The 19,400-nt window shown below is 38.7% G+C and overlaps 1 protein-coding gene across 3 annotated transcripts in view; it reads right to left on the reverse strand.

Annotated features, from left to right (window-relative positions):
* The window catches only part of GMDS (GDP-mannose 4,6-dehydratase), a 427,595-nt gene that overhangs the window by 73,584 nt on the left and 334,611 nt on the right, over positions 1–19,400 (reverse strand). For all 3 annotated transcript variants that reach the window (XM_074873260.1, XM_074873271.1, XM_074873280.1), the window contains 2 exons: positions 9,313–9,431; positions 31–127 (listed from right to left, as the gene is read on the reverse strand). In XM_074873260.1, coding sequence (XP_074729361.1) covers positions 31–127; positions 9,313–9,431 — 216 coding nt within the window. The remainder of the gene's footprint in view (positions 1–30; positions 128–9,312; positions 9,432–19,400) is intronic.

Here is a 19,400-nt window from a genome sequence, read left to right on the forward strand (position 1 = left end):
TTGCAAAGCTAAGAGAGGGCATTTTCTTACCACTTCAGTTGGCCTGTAGTACTTGTGATTGACTGTCACATGAATCTTGCCCGTCTCTTTGCATCGACCTACTTCATTTTCATTCTTCCCTTCCCACCTGTAAAGAAGATAAACATTTAATCAACCTATAATTACTTTAGTGCTCTGATCTTACCAACATTTGGCCTGCTTTCATTTACTTGAGGCTGGTGTCAATTCTCCCTGCAGGACAGTATAAACTCATTAGCTATAGGAACAAAGGCAGAGCTTAGACTTGAATGGAGCAACAATGGCTTTTGAAGTCTCTTTGTTTTGGTTTTTGATTCAGTGGAAGGTCTAAAATACAGGACTTCCAAATTAAACACATAATGCTAGGGGAAAATAAAACATCCTGATTTCAGAATGTTTTATGTATCTGCAAATAAATATGACAGTGAGGTTTTTCATTTGTGGATAGATTCAAAATTGTTTTCTTAAAATATTTTTAATACTTCTATTTTGGCCATACTTTCAGGAACTCTTTAATCTGTTAATTTTATGGACATGAAGCCCTGTTTGAATAGCATTAAGCTGCATAATTTAATTTGTGCTTAACTAGGAAAACCAAAACAAAAACAGTTCTTGAGTTTTCAGTCCTAGCTTGACAATGGCACTTCACATACATGTACTGTAAACAGTACTTACTACCTGTGAGCTGAAAGCCAGCTACTTTGTTCAAATTAGTTTCATATGTGTTGAACAGCCTGCAATTTGCTGTAATTTATGTGAGCTGGTTGCGCTGTGAACCATTTTGTTAGCAACTGTCCTAGTCTAAAATTTCGGGAGGGGCAGAAGAGGAACAGTGTGGTGGGTGACTGGCTCTGCCTTTGGAGAGGCCAGCCTGCAGCCTGGAAGCCTGAGGACAATGCTCCCTCTCAAAACAATGTAGGAACGTACATTGGTGCATCAAACCTAAGCCACTGAATGCACAAAATCTAGAGTTATGATCGAAACTCTATCCTCTCTTTGCTTTTCTATGTATCGTGAGGCTCTGAACCAGCTTGGCATACAAGTGTAGTGATGAAATTCTTTACTTTTTTTTGTGTTTAAGTAAAATCTATGTAATTTAAATCGAGCACTGTGATTTAGACTATTTAGCCTCAGTCACCAGCAATGAAAAAAAGTGCCCCTTACCTCCCACTTACTAATTGTACTGCCAACTCTTGGGATTTTGTCACAGATTTGATTTCTCCTTGCTCCCCGGCCCCCCCGAAGCTCCTAGAAGAATTTAATTCTTTGACAATCTCAGTCTTCATTTTTCAGTTTCTAGCCCTGAGGGCTAAGGAGGAAAGTCTGAAAATGTGACCTCTGTGTACCCATGAAGGTTAAAACACCGAAAGGCAGAAGGAAATACCAAATATGCATTATTACTAGTTTTTAAATCCCATGATTTTTTAAGCACAGCTCATGACTTTTGGATGACTAGCAAAGCCTGCAGGATGCTTGACACTGGGAACACTTCACATTGAAATAATTTCCAACAGATAATAGACACAGTGAAGTCAGCTGTTAATAGTCATGCCATGATGTTAAAGATGATTTATAATTTAAATTTTCTTTCTTTCTTTTTTGCAGTTGCTCTGTTTGAAGCCTGGACTGCAAAGTTTTCATTCAGAAGCCAAAACTAACATTAGTCCCTCCCTTTAAAGGGCAGAGGGTAAAAATGTGCAGGACTCAAATGAGCTTAATAGAAAACTAACCGTCACCAGTAAAACAACAGGAAGTGCTTAGATCAGGAGACGTCAGTTGTTGTTGGAGGTCACTGAGCAGAGAACCCCATTTAACACCCAACAGGCTCCAGAAGGCTCGGCCGAGCCAGTAAAGACTCACTTAATGTCGCTATCAAAGTTATATAACAATAGAAATGGCTTAAGAAGAAATCTCCACCCGTTTTGTTCAGCCCAGTAATGTGAAAAGTTCACAAGGAAAAAAAGTACTTCTCTTTGCGAACAAAGTAGCATTTGATAGCTGCACTTCTAATTACTCCCGGCACCTCGGCACTCACAGCTGGGGACACCATACTACTGATAAAAGGGATTGTGCGGGAGCCAGCCTGACACCAAGAGCAAGCATCCATTTCGCTAACCAACTCCCCCTCTCCTCTTCCTCTAACAACAACAAGGAAAGGAAAAAAAAAACCTCACCAAAACCCTCTTTAATTTATAGTCAAACAGCAGTCAGAATTGTTAACTGGAAAATGTAATGCCAGATTATCCTGAAGCATGAGCACAGTGGAAGAGGCACAGGGAACCCTCACGTCGCTGTGGTTTTAGACAGCTCCAGCCACAAGGACTACCCAGCTTTCTGATCCTTAGGGTGGATGCCCAACTAGGCAAGAAAACAGCTTTGTGTAACTTGGGGGAAATGCAAATGATCCCTGGCCAAAGAAAGTTTGGCTAATCAGAGCTGGACTAAATTTATAGAGAATGGGGAGTGGATGCCCCTCAACCCCCATCTAGCATCAAAGCCCAGGGCTTCCAAGCAGGTGTCTGCTGGCCTAGTGTAGGCTTTTCACAAAATGCTGGTCCTGGAGCCTGCAGGCAATGAGCCTCTACAGCAAGACCATTCCCTGCCCCACACTGGGGAGCTTCACCCACACACTGAAGTAAAGGACAGGTTTGCTGTGACAGCTGATGACATCACCCATACGCCAGAACACTCTGCACCCAGAGAGGGATGCATGAGATCACACATCTGCTACTGATAAAGTGGGTTTGATGCCCTCTACATCTATGCTTCCACATCGAATGCCTTGCTGTTGGAGACATGTGCTTTGGGACTACTTAGGACAATAGTCATTGCCAACTCTGGTGGATACCACTACTATCACTGACCTCAGAAATGTCCATAAAACCAAGTTAATCACATTTCAAATGCATGTGCAAGTTTACTTGTTTAAAAGGTTCTTCACCTCAAGAGGTTTTACACTCTGGATTTACAGAGGAATGGGCTACATTTAATTTAAGGCTAATTCCATATCTGCAGATCACTACTGTTATAATACTTATTATTAGCAGGGATGAATGCTCCTTTTCGTCTTCAACTCTGAAGATTCCAATTCTCTTTCATTTTTTATAACTATTCAGTAAGACAGCAAACTTCAAGCTATAGAAACATCCACAGGTGTAGAGGATTTTCTGAGGACAAAGAGCTGGGGTACCAACCTTGGGGGGTGTGAGGTGGGCAGGGAAGGATACAGGGGAGCCAGAATAATTGAGATGGGTGTGGGGTGGGAATAGCACTGCAATGGACCAAATGGTCTGAATGGCTGTAACTGAGAAGCAAACAAGGCAAAGTACATATATTTTTGAGGTGGTGAAATCAACTAAAAATGAAACCTTTCACAAAAGCACAGATAAACTGAACAAATATAGGCATTTCATCTCCTTTCTCGATCTTTACATAGAAACAGTAACTGATATAATTTTAAAAAATATTCAAAACCACTAGTAGCTACAGCTGTTCAGCCTCTTTACAGAAAATAAAACTATCACATATACTTTTTAAATCAAATATATGCCAATATATTTTCACATTTGAAAATTAACAAGAAATTAATTAAAAATAAAATTTTTTAAGGAAAATTTTGCTCTTCCTCCACACCTAATATGAGATACCATTTGTGTAGACTTCTCGGATTTGTGGCCTGATTGCTGTTACACACACAATTAAGTCAAAGCACTTCATTCTGTTCTGGCACTTTATGAACAGCAAAACTGACACCATATAACATACCATTAATGTATTTTGCAAGTAATCTTTTGTAGGGAAACTTTAAATATGACTCTTCATGTGTTCCTTTGCCACCAACTCAACCACCAACCTTGCCAGCAGCTCTGATGCATCAAAGCAATCAAGGATATAGGGATTGCTTAAACATGATCTTGTGCTTAAATCTAAAGCACAAATATGCTACCATAATGGGTTGTACTTAAAATTTTTTTCAAATGCTCTGATGAATCAGGTCTTCAGTGTTTGTTGACTAAAGGAACACAGTTAAAACAACGCTATTGTTGTTATTACATTCCCAGCATTGTCAAGCTGAAGTTTCAAAAATCTGAATTGTGACTCCCCACATTACAAGACTTTAAAAAAGAATACATGCTAGGCTCCCTAATTTTTTTTTCTTTTTTTTAGTTCATTGAAAATCTTTTGAAGCTCTTACACCTTTACTCCAAATTGTGAAAGTTGGTGTTGAGAAGAAAATGTTTTCTCAAAGTATATTAATGTTTCTGTGAAAATGAAAACATTCTGGCAAGAAAAGTTTTAGTTTCAAGTAAGTTCCATTACTGTCAACCTGAAACAAAATTATATTAATAATATCTATAAAAGATGCTTTGACATTTTCAGAATGGATCTTTTTTTCTTTCAGAATGGCTTTAAAAATTCTTTTTAAGTTATTCTTTCTTTAAAAGGAGGTTAGAAGAGAAACAAAGCAGTCCATCTGACCTGAAATCAGATATTTTTCCAAATTGCATTTGTGAGAACTATTTTCATTTCACTGGGGGGGCAGGGGGGAAAGAAAGTGGCATTTGCCATGAAAGATCACATTTAATTCTTACCCAGTCTTCCTATAGGAGAAACTCTCATACCTCTTATGATGTATGAAATCAGATAATTAAATTGTTACAGTCTTCAAACCTTTATTTGAGTTCTGAAGCAGTTATTAGGTCTGCCTACAGATAAAACCTTGTATCAATAAGAAAGTAATAAAAGCCTGCTCAACTGGAAGAGTTAATTCTCCAGCTGAGGTGGGTTAAATGCCCCTCTAAAACACATACTCTACAGTGAGAATGGTGAGAGAAGTGGTGCAGTCCTAAGTGAGGATCCTTGGTTGTGTGGGTTCACCCAGGCCAGCATTTTTTGTCAACCTGGCTGGGTTCCTTTCAGCTATCACTCTTCAAAATGCTTCCAATTTCTGTATGAGATTCTGTTCCTTTCCTCCTCATCTGAAAGCTTCTGATTCTCCTGAGCTGCTAAATACAACACATAACACTAGACAGCCAGACCTGGAAAGAGCAGCTGTTTTGATGATGACTTTCGATGGTTCCTCTTCCACATCCCCAGAGCACCATTACTAACATATTGTTGGCTTTCCATTCTTACAGCAATCTGTCAAATCTTATGTGTTTCTGTAACCCAATCTTCCATTTTAAGGTAAAAAGAAAAAAACACGATCCAGAAAAACCCCTTTCCTTCAGTTCAATTTCAGTTCAGCCGTCACTGTCACTGAAAGAGGCCACTGCTCCACTTCTGCTAGTAGTTCACCTCATTAGACCTTACAGCTTATCTGCAAACTTCCCCTTTTTAGGGTGATCTTTTATGAGACCAACTGGCATGTTAGTTAAGGTAAAATCTGTATGTAGAGCCAAATGACTAGAGTAAAATATTAATTTTTACTGAATTAATTCTGATCCTGGAAGCAATGAATATTTCTGTAACAAATATGCATGTATTTTTATATTAATAAAAAACACAATAAATCTTTCCACTGCTTGAACAGTTGTGTTTTTTTTTTTTTCTTTTTTTTTCTTTCCACATTTGCAGACAACAGTCTTTGTAACACTCTGCAAAGAACTCTGAGTGCTGTAGTGGTTTCAGGCTATCTTTGCAATCCTGTTCTAATTTAATAAGATTAATGACAGAAAATTAGTCAAGACAAGCGTTTGCCTGTTTCGTTTACCCTGCTGTACTTCAAATTATAGGCGGGAAGTGTTTCCCCCAAGTACTACTTAATTAGTAATAAGTAGAAGGGAAAGTAAGAGAAAAAAAGTGTAATCCTTACAGGGGGAAAATATTTGTAGCTCTGAGGCTTTCCTGTTAGTACAAAGGACTGAATTTGAATGATTCAGAGGACTATATAAATATAATTTGAAATTTCTTCCTTGAAAAAGAAATAATAGAAGAAAAAAAACACACAAGGTAGATAAACCTCTGTGTACATTTTACAGTCTGTTTCAGAGAGAGAATCAGTCTTATTGCAGCTGTACATTTCATTAGTTACAAAAATGTAGTAAAGTTTCTCTCTCTCTTATTTTGGCTAGAAGACATAGTCCTGATGTGCTAATGACTGGCTGTGACAGAGTATTATGTTATCTTCTTGGAAAGACTTTTTAGGCTGTCCTGGATTTTCAGCTGTATAAGTTAATGTGAATTGTTAGGAAAACAAAAAACTAAAAAGCTAAAATAAATATTTTTAGCTGGTTGATGGGGCAGCCAGGATTGCTCTTCTTCCTTGTCTCTACTGCAATATGAAGATGTGACAGCTAAGACTTTGTTACATTTGCAACTTACCCTGCCAAAACACAAAGTAGGGATGGGTAAGAGCCCCTGCACGTGTGCCCTCTGTTCTCAGATGTGCTATGAGGTCTGCCAACTGCTGCTTGCCACGACATCCCTTCTGGCCATTTACTCCACCATTCCATCAATTTTGAAAGGCGCATTGTACAGCAATAATGGGAAGGTTTGCCATCACTTACAGCAGCAGAAAGGGATGCTGGAAATTTCCCAGATAAATTTTTGAGATTGCAAAATTTCATAATACCTGCAACCCTGCAAAAAACCCACCAAACAGCTAAAGAACTCAACAAAACTTTGAGGAAGGGAGATAGGAAGAAAGCAGCTGTCCTTGCAGGAACTCATTTACCAATTGCACTCTGGTGTGCAGGTTCTTAGATGCCTCACAAATTGTAAAGAAACAGATCAGTGGGACTCACCAGTGGGGTCCCAAAATGCTAAATGGGAGGGTTTTTCTGGCAATCTGCTCCCTGAAGAAGATATATTCAGACTGGAGGAGGTTGGAGTACAAAGCCCTTGGGGGTTTCAAAGAATGTGAAAGGTTACCAGCCTGCTGGTCAAGAAGCCAGTGAGGGTAAGGAGGGAACTTAATGTGTGCTGCAAAAGCATAGGCTGAGCTGACACCTAGAAAAATTATGGAGGTTCTTAACAAAACTTTCTAAATCCTGAGAAGTATTTTACAACTAGTGCAATTTGAAAGAAGGCTACAGGACGAGTAGTGGGTCTGTTGTGACACTACACCCACCCTGGGATCAGGGGAAATGAACGGCTGGTTTATCTGGCTAGACTATATCTAAAATGATCAGAATTACACCACTGCCAAAATGATCAGCAATGAAACTATCATTAGCACCTAGAATGTCACCTCAGTATGTATAGCTATTTATACGTCACCTGTAAATGGTTTAAGGAATTAATAACTTATTCACAGTGAAGAAAAATTTCAGAAGAGCCATGGGGATTAGCAGGCCAAGCCCCATTTCTAAAGTGATTTACGTTCCTAAAAATCCATGTCACTAGATGTCATGTGGATTCTTACACAATTTTTGAACATTATTTTTACTGAATAGTAAAAAAAATGCAAATATGCCTTTATACACACAAAATACCTGCCCTACCTCATCACTTGGAGTCATAATGTAAAGTTTCCCTGAGAGAGAAACTTGTGACTGATTGATTCAATCCAAACACTGACTGCAGTAATCACCAACATGAATGATATGCAGTCCACCATATGGAGCCATACGCGAGCAAAAAATTAAACAAACAGGACACAAAATTTTGTGTGTTAGGACCAACTAAATCTAAAGTAAGCTTTTAATATCCTCTCTATAACAGAAGCTATTCATAAAAGTACTTTCACTTTTATTTGTGTAAGTGTTGTTCTTTTATTTAGGTTTTCTCAAGGGTTTAATTTGCTTTCTAAAAAATACATGCTGTCAGTCTTGGAAAATGCTGAGAGCTCTTAGGCCAACACCAAAGCAGAGAGTTTAATTTTAAACTAATGGATAAATTTATTGACATCAAAAGAAACTGCGATGTTGAGAATATCTGCAAATAAGGACATTCAGCTAATGTTTCAGTTTCTAATATTAGGTAATAAAAATGAAAAAAAATGTTCAACAAACATTCATTCTTGCTTTTGCAAGCAACACTAGACAGGGACAAAATAGTTCTCAAAATCACAAGAATTTTTGCTTATATGGAGCAACTGAATCCACATCATATTTGTATTAATGCTTACTAGGGAGAATTAGCTTATAAACACAAGAAGCAAAAGTATAGACAAAGTAGAAAAAATAAGAAAGAAAGAGCAATTACTAGAGCTCCTACTACCTACTGTTAAGGTATATGGGACAATGTGTGATCATACAGGGACATCTCACTATCAAGAGATGCTAAAAATATGGAGAGAAACTTATTCCCAAAACTGAGCTTTTGGGCTAGAAATTCTATTTATACAGTCTCTCTCTCCCCCATCAGAATTTTTTCTGGAAGCTGATGCCAAAAATTGAAACCAGACTTAAAACTCATTGAGGAGAAAATGTTATTACCTCCCCAGCCACCCACTGGCTGTTCAAATAATATTGTATATATCTGTGCACTTCTGCATATTTATTGAATTTGTCAAGTTTTTGTTCCCAAGTAAAACTTATTGGCCCTGTCAAAAGTTCACCAGCTGCACAAGTGACTTTGATGGCCTGAGGAACAGCCCTGGCGCTAGCGTCATGGAAGAGCCTGTGGCTTTCCTCTCCCTTTTCCAGCTGAGATCGGTATGTTGATGCATGGGGCCCAGAGAAGATACAGAAGGAGGGAAATTGAAAAAATAATAAACAATAAAAATATAAATTACAGAAAGTGCTCACCAAGCCATCCTGGTTTTATTATATGGCCTTGAGAAGGAATTTTGTATTTTCAATCAAAGTATGTGGAATATGCATTGTAAACATTCTGCACCCACTGCTCAACATTTTTATGGCTTAGTAGGAGAAGAACTAATAGGAATGTAGAGTGGGTTGCTACATAATCCTTGTGGTGTGGCTGATGGGCTGTCATGCGGAAAGAACAGGGTTGGCAGGTGTCACCTCTTGAGATTGCAGAGGGTGGGAGCAGGACTGTGGGGATCTGGGGATGCAAAATAGAGAATCAGGCAGAAAAAACCCTCTTGCAGCAGGGTGATGAACAGCACCCTGGTACTAACATCTTTGGAGGGGCATCTGTCCTCCAAGATGGGGAGTGAATGGGAGAGCTTGGAATAAAAAATTAAGATGTACCCGCCTACATTTTTTTCTTATGGTCTAGAGAGCAACACTAGACATATCTGGTGTGGTGGTCATTCATGCCCATAAGGTCTCACATGTTACAAAATTAGAAGTGAGGGGAAAAAAGAATGTAGGGAAACAATACTCTAACACAGCAAATGCAACAGGCTGGAAATGTTCAACCTGTGGCTGCTATCATACTTACACAATGGTTTTCCCGATATGCTTAAATGACTTCTCCACAAATTCACGGACACTATGGACCTCCCCAGTGGCTATGACAAAGTCCTCGGGCTCATCCGTCTGCAACATCAGCCACATGGCCTGCAGAAAGAGAAACAAAGTCAGATTCAGCACACATGTAAGTAGCCTCTTTGGTACATGATATTATATTACTGCATTTTTGATTAGGAAATAATTACACATACACACACATACCCCAAGCTGTGGAAATTGGCACTTTCCTAACATGATGACTATTAACCAGTTCAGTGCAACTCTGAAAAGAGATCAATTATTTCTTATTATAGAAAACAATGCTGTATTTGATTTCCAATTTGTTTCACATCAGGGGTTTCTACAGGGGAGACTTTAATATGTTTACTTTTGAACACTGAGACTTGGTTTAGTGCTCAAGAGCATGGATCCACTTGCTTAAAGCACTGCATGAATTGACACTGATATGGGGAAAAGAACAAAATTTTGTAATGTTTCAGTCCAGAGTGCAGTTGTCTGGCTGTTATAGAACGATGTCAAACACACTGAATTATGAAAATATGTGTCCTTTTGGCTCTTTGTTCTGTCATGTTTGTTTTGGCCAAGTTGAGATTTTAGTTAAGAGTAAGTAATTAAAAAGGTAACTAAGAATAGTCAACACACAATTGACCAAATTAATCTGTTTTTCCTGCTGAATATGTGCTGAATGTTACATATTAAAGCACAGTAGCAGAAATTTTTTCTTTTGACACAGGAACACAGAAAACACTGGTAGAAAAGTGAGACAACCATTAACATCTCTTTCAGAGAACTGTTGGTGCAGCAGCAAAAATCGCAATAGGTTTCAAAGCAAAACATGTGATTGTCAACATATTTGCATTTCAGGGGAGCAGGTTTACTTCCTACAGCAATGTCCTTCACAGAATCCCCTCCCACAAACAAGTAATGATGGATGAGCACCATCTCAGAGGGCTGGCCAGCTAGGTCAGCATGAGAGCAGGAAAGCAGATGGAAAAAGAGATACGCAAAGACACGTGTGACTTGTCTGAGGTATCATGGCAGGTACATTTCAGGTTTCTGATGAGCAAGCCACTGCTCTAACGATTGGATTATTTGACTGCCTAGGAGATGTAGGCGGACAGAATAATTATTACTTTAGATCAATCAAAATGATGTAAACACTTCATTTCCTTTGGAGAGGAAAGGGGAATACCTGTATGGCATGATCCTCATTTAATAAATAACCAGAAAAGGAAAACAAAATAATTCAACTTTCTCTCCATATGGTAAGAAGGACTGTCATCTTCTCACAGTGTAATCCACAACGCTATTTGCATTGACCTCTTCACATAAGCTTTAAAGAAAACAACTTTAGTAGGTCCCTTGATGGTAGTGGATACTCTGCAAATCAGATTAATAAAAGCTTTGGGACAGCTCAGTTTCTCTTGGTAAATACCACCTGAAATATTCAATTTTTCCCCCCATTCTTAATAAATCATTGTCCAGCATAACAAGGCGATACATTCCACTGAAATGGTTCTATTTGCAAGTAATTTTTCTTCCCAGTTATTATTTTATGCATCTTCCAAAGTTTTGTCAAGATTTTATTAACATGTTCCTTTTGAACCTTTTTGCCTCTTGAACGTGCGTGGAAGGCTGGGTTTTGGGCAACTGCTGTGTAAGTCCTTGACATTAATTGTGCTTTAGGGATATGACCTGCTGGGCAGGACAATGACAGCAACTTTATTTTTCCTTTCCAGGGTTGAACATCCTAGCCAATGACGCAGAAATACCCGACTGGCTGATGAAAATCCTCTTGTGGGGAGGAGATGTCTTAACTCATATCTCTCATACAAGCTTTCTTGGAACATTGGGGTTTCCCTGCTGATTTGAGAGGTCGCCATAAATCACCAACTTCTGTTTCTTCATGACTGAACAAGCTTGCAGGATTCACAGTAGTAGCAGCTTCACAGAAAGGTAAAAGGAATATCTAGAACAAGTAATTGATAGTTCTGGTTCTCCTAGCTGAGTCCCTGATTTCACAGACCTTCAGCTTTCATTAAGCAGTCCAGCTGAAAACAACAAGCTTCCTCATATGAGAAGGTACTATTTGAGTGAATAAGGATTTCCAAGATTAGACAGTCAGTCAGAGTCAGAATTTATAGCGGTCCTCCTCCTGACTTTAGTGGATGTTTGCTGTACATGATGAATTCAAGGTCTTGTCTGTTTGAAATGTACACAGCAGTGTAGTGTCAGTTACATCTGACAGAGATGTAACAACCAAACGTCATTTTTTGGTAAAAATCACCCCCCTGCCCCAAATGCCATGTAGGTTGACTGAATATGCAATATTAGCATATGGACCTGCTATTTACTATGCACTTTTGTAAAGTAGTATTAATATGTCTAAGTAGAAGCTGGATCAGACTTAATGATAATTTTTTGTCATTCCTCCACTTTTAAATATGTCAGTATTTTAATTAACTGGACACAATTTTAGTGCGGGTGCTGAGACGTTCAACAATCCAGTGAGTATTTAAGATATTTTACACATTAATTTTGTGTCTTAATATAAAATAGCGTTGGAAGTTTCTCTTTACTCTAAAACATTCACTACTTTGAAGGAGACAGCTACAAAATACTAACAAAAACCCAGTCTTTGACAATTGGTCCCACCAAGTTTTATGCATTTGGATGTATCAATTCTTGTCTACCATTGCAAAGAACAAGCAATCACCGTCTTGGAAATACAACTTAAACTTCAGTAAATTTCTACAGGATCAATTTAGCAATGATCAAACAATGCAGATAGAGTTGCTAAAAGCAATTTTTGCCTCAACTCCTACCAGGAAAGAATGTTTAGATTAATGATTACTTGAGAATCTATCACTGTTGGTTCTTTTATTTTTTCTGGCATTCACAACTGTTGGTGCTTACAATTAACTCAATCAAATCAGGTATGAAAAAAATGAACATGCTAAAAATTACAAAAAGTAAGCGATAGTTCTGTTTTGCTTTGAGAAAGGTGACCAAATGCTGTTGTTTTGAATGGGTCTGCATGAACAGTTTGTAAAATAACACAAAAGCAAGCCAGAAGATAGAAAAATCTTTGAACAAGCTCTGCATTCAAATCTTTATTTCCACAGGTACAGCCCGCGACAACCAATGAGAAATCTGCGTACAAGCAGTAGCTCAATATGCTTTCCCTACAGCAAGTGCCAGGAATGTGCTTCCCCCTACATCAGACTAATAAAGGCCCTTGACCTATCAATTTCTAGGCATTTCCTTTAAGAGTTCATATTGAACCAGACTCCGGCTGAGAATGAGAGGAAAGGGGGAGATACAGCTCCAGGTTTATTTGTCATTACTGAATGGCTTACTGGTTTTAACAGAGGGGAAAAGCTTTGTTTAAATTTCCACTGAAAGTAATTAATGGTTATTGACTGGCAAATGAAGAACAGGTGACACTCTGAATTAGAAGATAAATGATCTCATGTTCTAGCGTGATAATGGGTTAGTAATTGCTACAAAGCCTCAGCCTAGTGCGTCCCATCATAATGCTAGATCATGTCCAGAACACAAAGGCCTCTGTGTGAGAGGTATTCAGCCGTTCACCTCCCGATACAGCTGCAGAGTGATTTGCTCCATTTATTCTCTGATGGACTGCACAACTGAGGCAAAAGTTCACCCATTCTCACCTTCCTGTTCACATGCTGAACCACATGACCCATGACATGGCTGAACTGGGATAAAAACATTGCCCAGCTTTGGCTCTTGGCTATCTTTTAACCATTGCAAGGTCATATATTTTAAGAATTTTTCTGGTGCAGGAATGGAGAATCGTGGATTTTCCTGTATTTCTTTGTAAAGGGTTTTTTTGATGGGCTGACAGCAAGTAAGGAAATTACTTGTGTTCAGTTCTGCCACCCTCTCCCTAAGTTTTTGCTCAATCCAGTTAACAAAATGTGGGCAAATGTTGAAAAGGAGGAGAAAACTAGTATGGAAACAATTCAGGCTTCAGCTCTCTTAGAATGAGACTGTTCCTTTAATGGCAAATGTAACAAAACATATTTTTCATATTTGAACTCTTTTTGGCTCTGGTCTAGTGACTCACAAAGTCTAAAGGCAATACTATGTCATTTACATTTAAAGACAGAAACCTAACCAGGGAGAGATACGTAGCAAGTCTAGCGAGCGGACACACTTTTATGATTATGTGGACTAGGATATCTGTTCTGCATGCCTGAACTACAGCCTCTGCCAAAATCTTTCCTCTTTCATCTTTCCCCTCTTCCCTTTTCTGTATATAAACCCCTGTCAGTAGTAAGTGCCATTTTCAAGCAACATATCCAAAACATGAACCAGTCTTTTCCGTGCCCAAATTTCTTTGCTTACATAGTGTTTGCATCTGGGCTAGTGAAGGGGAAAACCCAAGCTGGACTAACACAACCCCCGTATAGGTACATTCTGTGCATGCCACTGCCCTTATGGTTGTGATGCGTCTGCTTGTCTTGAGCATCTGGAGTATGCTGTAGATGTGTTTCACCATTAACTTCCAGTCCAGCATCCCAGTGAGAAAACATTTATTAACTGGGCTGTCATCCATGGATAACAAAGACTCAGTAGTTGAGGTTATGTTTAACTCTATATATTTGATACTTTTCTTTCATTGTCTGCTCTGGCACTGTATATTGTTAAAATGGGCTTGTAATCAGGTATCTGCCTATTTAAGAGAAAAAAAAGAAATACAAATACAACTTTCTGAGACTTTAAAGTACAACTGATGATTTCTGCTCTAGAAATAAAAGATGATTTTTCAAGAGAATGAGTAAAGCCTTTTCTTATGTCTCATCCGATGCAAGACCCAAACCAGATATGACTGAACAGACACACAATGTGATAAATGGAAAATGTTCCTGTTGGTACTAATTACTATTGCCCTGCACTGCTACACAGTGTTTTTTCCAAGCCCTATACTGTCAGAAAAACCTTTCACATGTGTTTTTAGGTATTATGCAGAGAGCTTTTGACTTCTTTGTATTTCACACACACACACACACACACACACAAAATCAAATCAAAGCAGTAAGGTTTACTTTAGGAGATGGAACAGATAGTTGTAGCCTGATGCAGGGTGCATTGTCCGTGCGTTTCAGATACAAAGAAGCTGAGACTAGTGAATGTCTAACTCTACTTACTTATCACTTGTGGAGGGCATGGGTTACCTCAAGGCTGTCAACAATTAGGGAGCAATTTCTGACTAAGTCAGAAAACATTACCACCCAGAGAGGCCCAAGAGTACATTATCACCATTTATAGAAATTCTGTCTTTACAGTATTCCATACTCTATTGTCTACAAGTGGGCAGAAGAATTCAGTGGGTTGGACATGGTACTCTCTAGTGATCCCAAACCTAGCTATCCTGCTGGGGTCACCACTGAGAAGGAGAATTGAGCATTTTGGGCCAAAGCATGATGAGTCTTTACAGGGATGTGGCAGCAAAGGAGAACCTTCTCCCCATATGGCGAGCACAAAGGCCTGGCATAACTGCTGTTCTTGCATGCATCATGAGGGACTGTTCCCTTTGTGCCACAAAAGACAGGGCTATTGTATCACCTCCCTCTCTGCATTGTCCCAACTCAATTGCACTGACATGGAAAGAAGCTGCTCGGCATCTTCTGCGCTGCACGACGTGGTGAGATGTCATGCCCACGCACTTCCTGCCTGCCTGGATGTGAAGCAGTTCCAGATGCCATCACCCGGCTCCTCCTGACACAACCCAGCTGACTGGCTGTGGTTTCTCAAGCTGCTGCAGAAATGACCACAATTGATGATCGTGCCTTAGAAAAGTGAGACTGGGGATATCGACTCAGAGCTCTGAACCCAAACTGACTTCCAGTTTATCTATTTATGTACTTTTGGAGGGGCAGGGAAGAAAGAAGAGGTGCTATGCTGGCTGAGTCACCCACATCTGATTGACTTCTGTGACTGTTAAAAGTGTAGGTGTGTACTGGGTGTACCTGGTAGGCATGAGAGTGTGTTATATAAGGAGATTATATAAAGAGACAGCAAGACATACATATAATACACAACAGAAGGGAAAAAATCTCCTTACACATGTTCTGCACACAATAGGGGCATAGCACACATGGCTGGAAAACACTAATGGAGCTCAAGTGCAGCAAAAATATCTTGTGATCAGAGTAAAGTATAAGCTGCCTCTGTCTGAAAGGCAACAAAAAAGTGTTGGGTATGATCCCATGCTCCCTGCCACAATGGAAGTTCAGTCTAAGCAATGACTATTGCTTTAGTACTTGTTTCTGATGCTGTTATAAGGAAAGGCAAGCATGGCAGGGAGACTCTTGCCAAAGAAAACCACGGATATGTGCTGCCAGGCACACTGATACTTCCAGGAAGCCAGTGACAGCAGGAATATGGAAGTATGCATAATCAATGTACTCCTATGCTTTTTTTCCTAAAATACAACCCTTTTTCCTCAGTTGCTTAAAAAGTAAGGGTGTACACCCAATAAGCAGGAACCTTACTATGCTGTTACAGTTTGTATTTGAAAGACAAACTCAAGTTCATGACTGAGGTCATTGTCTATCATTGCAACAGGAATGCCACTTTTCACAAGCTCAACCCTCTCTCAAAACCTACAGCAAAAGAGGTACTGCCCAAGAAGTGCAGGACACATGCCTCTTCCTTTCCCCTGAATAGTCATCACCCTGTTTTCTCAGCTCACCAAAAATCACAGTGTTGGTGCAAGATCCGTTGCTCAAGGAACCTCCATTCATGGAAAAACCCGTCTGAACACCATTTAAGTATCCATCAGATCTCATCAGTTTAAGTACATTTTGATATGCTTCTTCCCTAATAGTGTAATGCTGAACATAAGGACTCCAATGTCTGTGTACAAAGCTTTTCCTTTAGTGTTGTCCTTTCTACTCACACAGGGGAGACACTGAGTACTTATGACATGGCAGCTGCTTCCATTCAGAAGAGTGACGTTTGCAAACCGTAGACAGTTACATCACCGACAGAAAAGGTATAAAATGAGAACAGATTCGAGATAAAACCATTTTCCTCTGAGAGGAAAAACACATAATCTGATAAAAAACAATGGCAAATATACCTTAAGAATCCAAGAAAGTAAACAAACAACAAAAATCACTTTTTAACAATATACATATTAGAAGTCTCCTAGGGTATAGTTAGAGATAATTTGTTGTGACTCATTTTATAAACTTTCTCAGAGATTTTCGAAGTTACAGTTGATAAATTGCCACAGAAGCAATTTGAAGTATGCTTGCTGATTTAGTCAAATCCTACAGTTTGGCTGTAGATGTGAACTGTGTTCAGATCCATGATTTTTTTCTTTCAGGTTAAAAGAGTATAGTTGATATATTTAAAGATAATAATCTAACATTTATAAAGTTACTAAGATAATAAAATGCCTGATAATCTTTGTGGAGCATCTTGAATGAAAACAGTATCAATGTCTTCTGAAACAAAAGCCCTCACATCTGTAGGAAATACTAGGAAATACTGTCTAACTTTTCTCTTGCAAGCAGATAGGCCAATTGTTTTACAGATCTCAGGGAGGACTTGTGAAACTTTAGTAGGCAGTTTTATTAATAAAAACCACAAGAATTATAATCCAGATAAACCTTAAAGGTCAACCTTCCCTGTTAATGCAACATGATGTTTCTCACATGCACCTCAGTTGAACACAAAGTTCTCATTGTGTTATCAAAAAATAGATTACGGCTTCTTTTTTCTTTTTTTTTTTTTTTTTCCCCCTGTGTCACTGAGTGTCAAAATATTGTTCTTTCAATACATGGAAGTATTTGTATACAGTTTTATAACTGATCTTTAGTTGCTTGCTGGAGGCAAAAAAGAAACAGTAAAGCTGCTTGTTGGGAAACTTCACCAACAATGAAAATTAATATAGTCCTTTTTCCTGCCAAAAAAATTTGAACAGATTTTTAGGTCCACAATGGTTTGTTTATTCTTCAAATGGTTAAATTGGAAGTGACATGTGTGACACAAAGTAATTTAAATGAAAAGATACAGAAAGGATACATATATGCTATGTTTCTTTCATTTTAATTTTGGAGGATATTGTCACAATTGCTAAAAAAGGGGTGCCTTAAATTCTGTTTAAGAAAAAAGGGAAAGAAATTCAAAGCTAAACAGAGAAAAATGAGAAAAAATTGAATTACAGAAAGTACGTGTGAGTTTTAACTACTCTGATTTGTATTACCTAGAAAAGACTATAGAACAAATACGTTTCCCAGGCTCCACCTAGCAGACAATTCTGAAAGATATTTGACCCACTTCCCCCTCCTTTTTTTTTCCCTTCCAGAATTAATTTTCCCTGCTATTTTTATATGAATGAAAGACAAAATACCTCTTCACAAAGAAACAGACTCCCATTTGACAGGATTACTCACCGCTAAAGTAAAGGGTTGTACCCAGGTTGCGGTGAGGGCAGAGAAGTCTTAGGGACCCATGCCAGGAAGGACTGGCTGGGGCCACGATCTAACCACAAGAAAACAAACCAGGCTTTCAAGGCAAGTACTGGCATGTTTACTGGAGCAAAATGATCAGCCCCAAAATAATGATCACAATGTAGATATTGATCACAAAATGTTTACAGTGCAACATTTGACTATAAAAAGATACTGACTGGTTCATGCTTCTGACACCTGTTTGCCTCCTATTTCTTTCCAGGATTGCTCAGACATACAGCTAAGCTCAAGCTGACATGCTGCTTTTGATGGGGATCAGAGGAGCAGCATGATCTATGGATCAAAGTACTACTGATCTCCACACAATCAAAAATGCTGTTATCTATACCATGATTCAGGCAATTACTTTCTCTTTCCAAATCTTCCTTTCCTTTCCTCCCATTTGTGAACATTGTCTTTTCAGCTTGCTAGCTTCTCCACTCAAGGTCTGTAGGTCTGCAGGGATCTGCCCAGTGTCTGTCCAGAAGATGGCCCTGGCTCAGGTTAAACCACTGGTAGTACTGTAAAAAAGTGCTAAAAGCAGCAGAGAACTGCCAGAGAACAGGCAGATAGGCTCAGAGATAATAGATCAGTACTTCATAATGTTTAGACATGTTTGAGGGTATAATTGAGAAGGAAGAGGAGCAAGCATTTAAGACAGAAAAAGTAACAAAGCAAGAGCACTGAGATAAAATTTATGAACAGTGTTATTTTTCTAAAGAAATACAGGAAGGTAGAGTAAGCTAATAACATAAAAATAACCTGAATTCTATTTTACAATTTACATCCCCTCCAAATTTCCAGAATTCTTGCTTCATGCTTTTGAACACTAAGGCATTTTCTCTTCAGAATGCTACCAGTTTCCAAATGATGTTACACTCCTGAATAATTATCTAAAATAATTGAATTGAAATGTTAATTTTCTCAGCCTGATGAAAGCATTTACTATTCTTTCATTTCTTATAAAATTAGAGTTATCCTTGCCTGAATAATTTGTGTAAATAAAGAGTGTGCTACATTTAACACACCATTGAAACTTCACCTTCTGATTTCATTCCAGTTTTCAGTCCACTGGGTTTGGAAACAAAAAAGATTTTCACCCTTAAGTCATCGTTACTTATGAGGCAGTGGTAAAAATGCACACCAAGCAGTTTTATTAACTATAAAAAGCAAGAAGTCACCGGAAAAAGTATCAAGATGCTAAAGTAATCACATTCCTGGTTCCGTGGAATTTTTCTTTACCAGAACTCAGGTGACAATATTTTGGAATTTGATGCTAAACTCTCTTGGTTGAGTACAGACAGAGACAAGAGCACAACCTTGATGCCTCAGGGATATGGTAATGCAATACAGAGGGATTTATTTTCTTTTTTATTTTTACCTCATGTCACAAGTTCAGTTTTAGGCCAACAGTACCCAAAACTGCCACCATGTGATATAGCAGTTTATGCAGAGTCTGGCGGTTTTAACCCAAGCCCTAGGACAGAGGAACCCGCCCCACAGATTTGCTGCCACTGCGTTAGCGTTACTGTTGCTCTGACCAAGTTCCTCCATGCTCAGCATC

This window comes from Strix uralensis, chromosome 1, assembly GCF_047716275.1.
Source record: "Strix uralensis isolate ZFMK-TIS-50842 chromosome 1, bStrUra1, whole genome shotgun sequence".
In the NCBI taxonomy this organism is placed as follows: Eukaryota; Metazoa; Chordata; class Aves; order Strigiformes; family Strigidae; genus Strix; species Strix uralensis.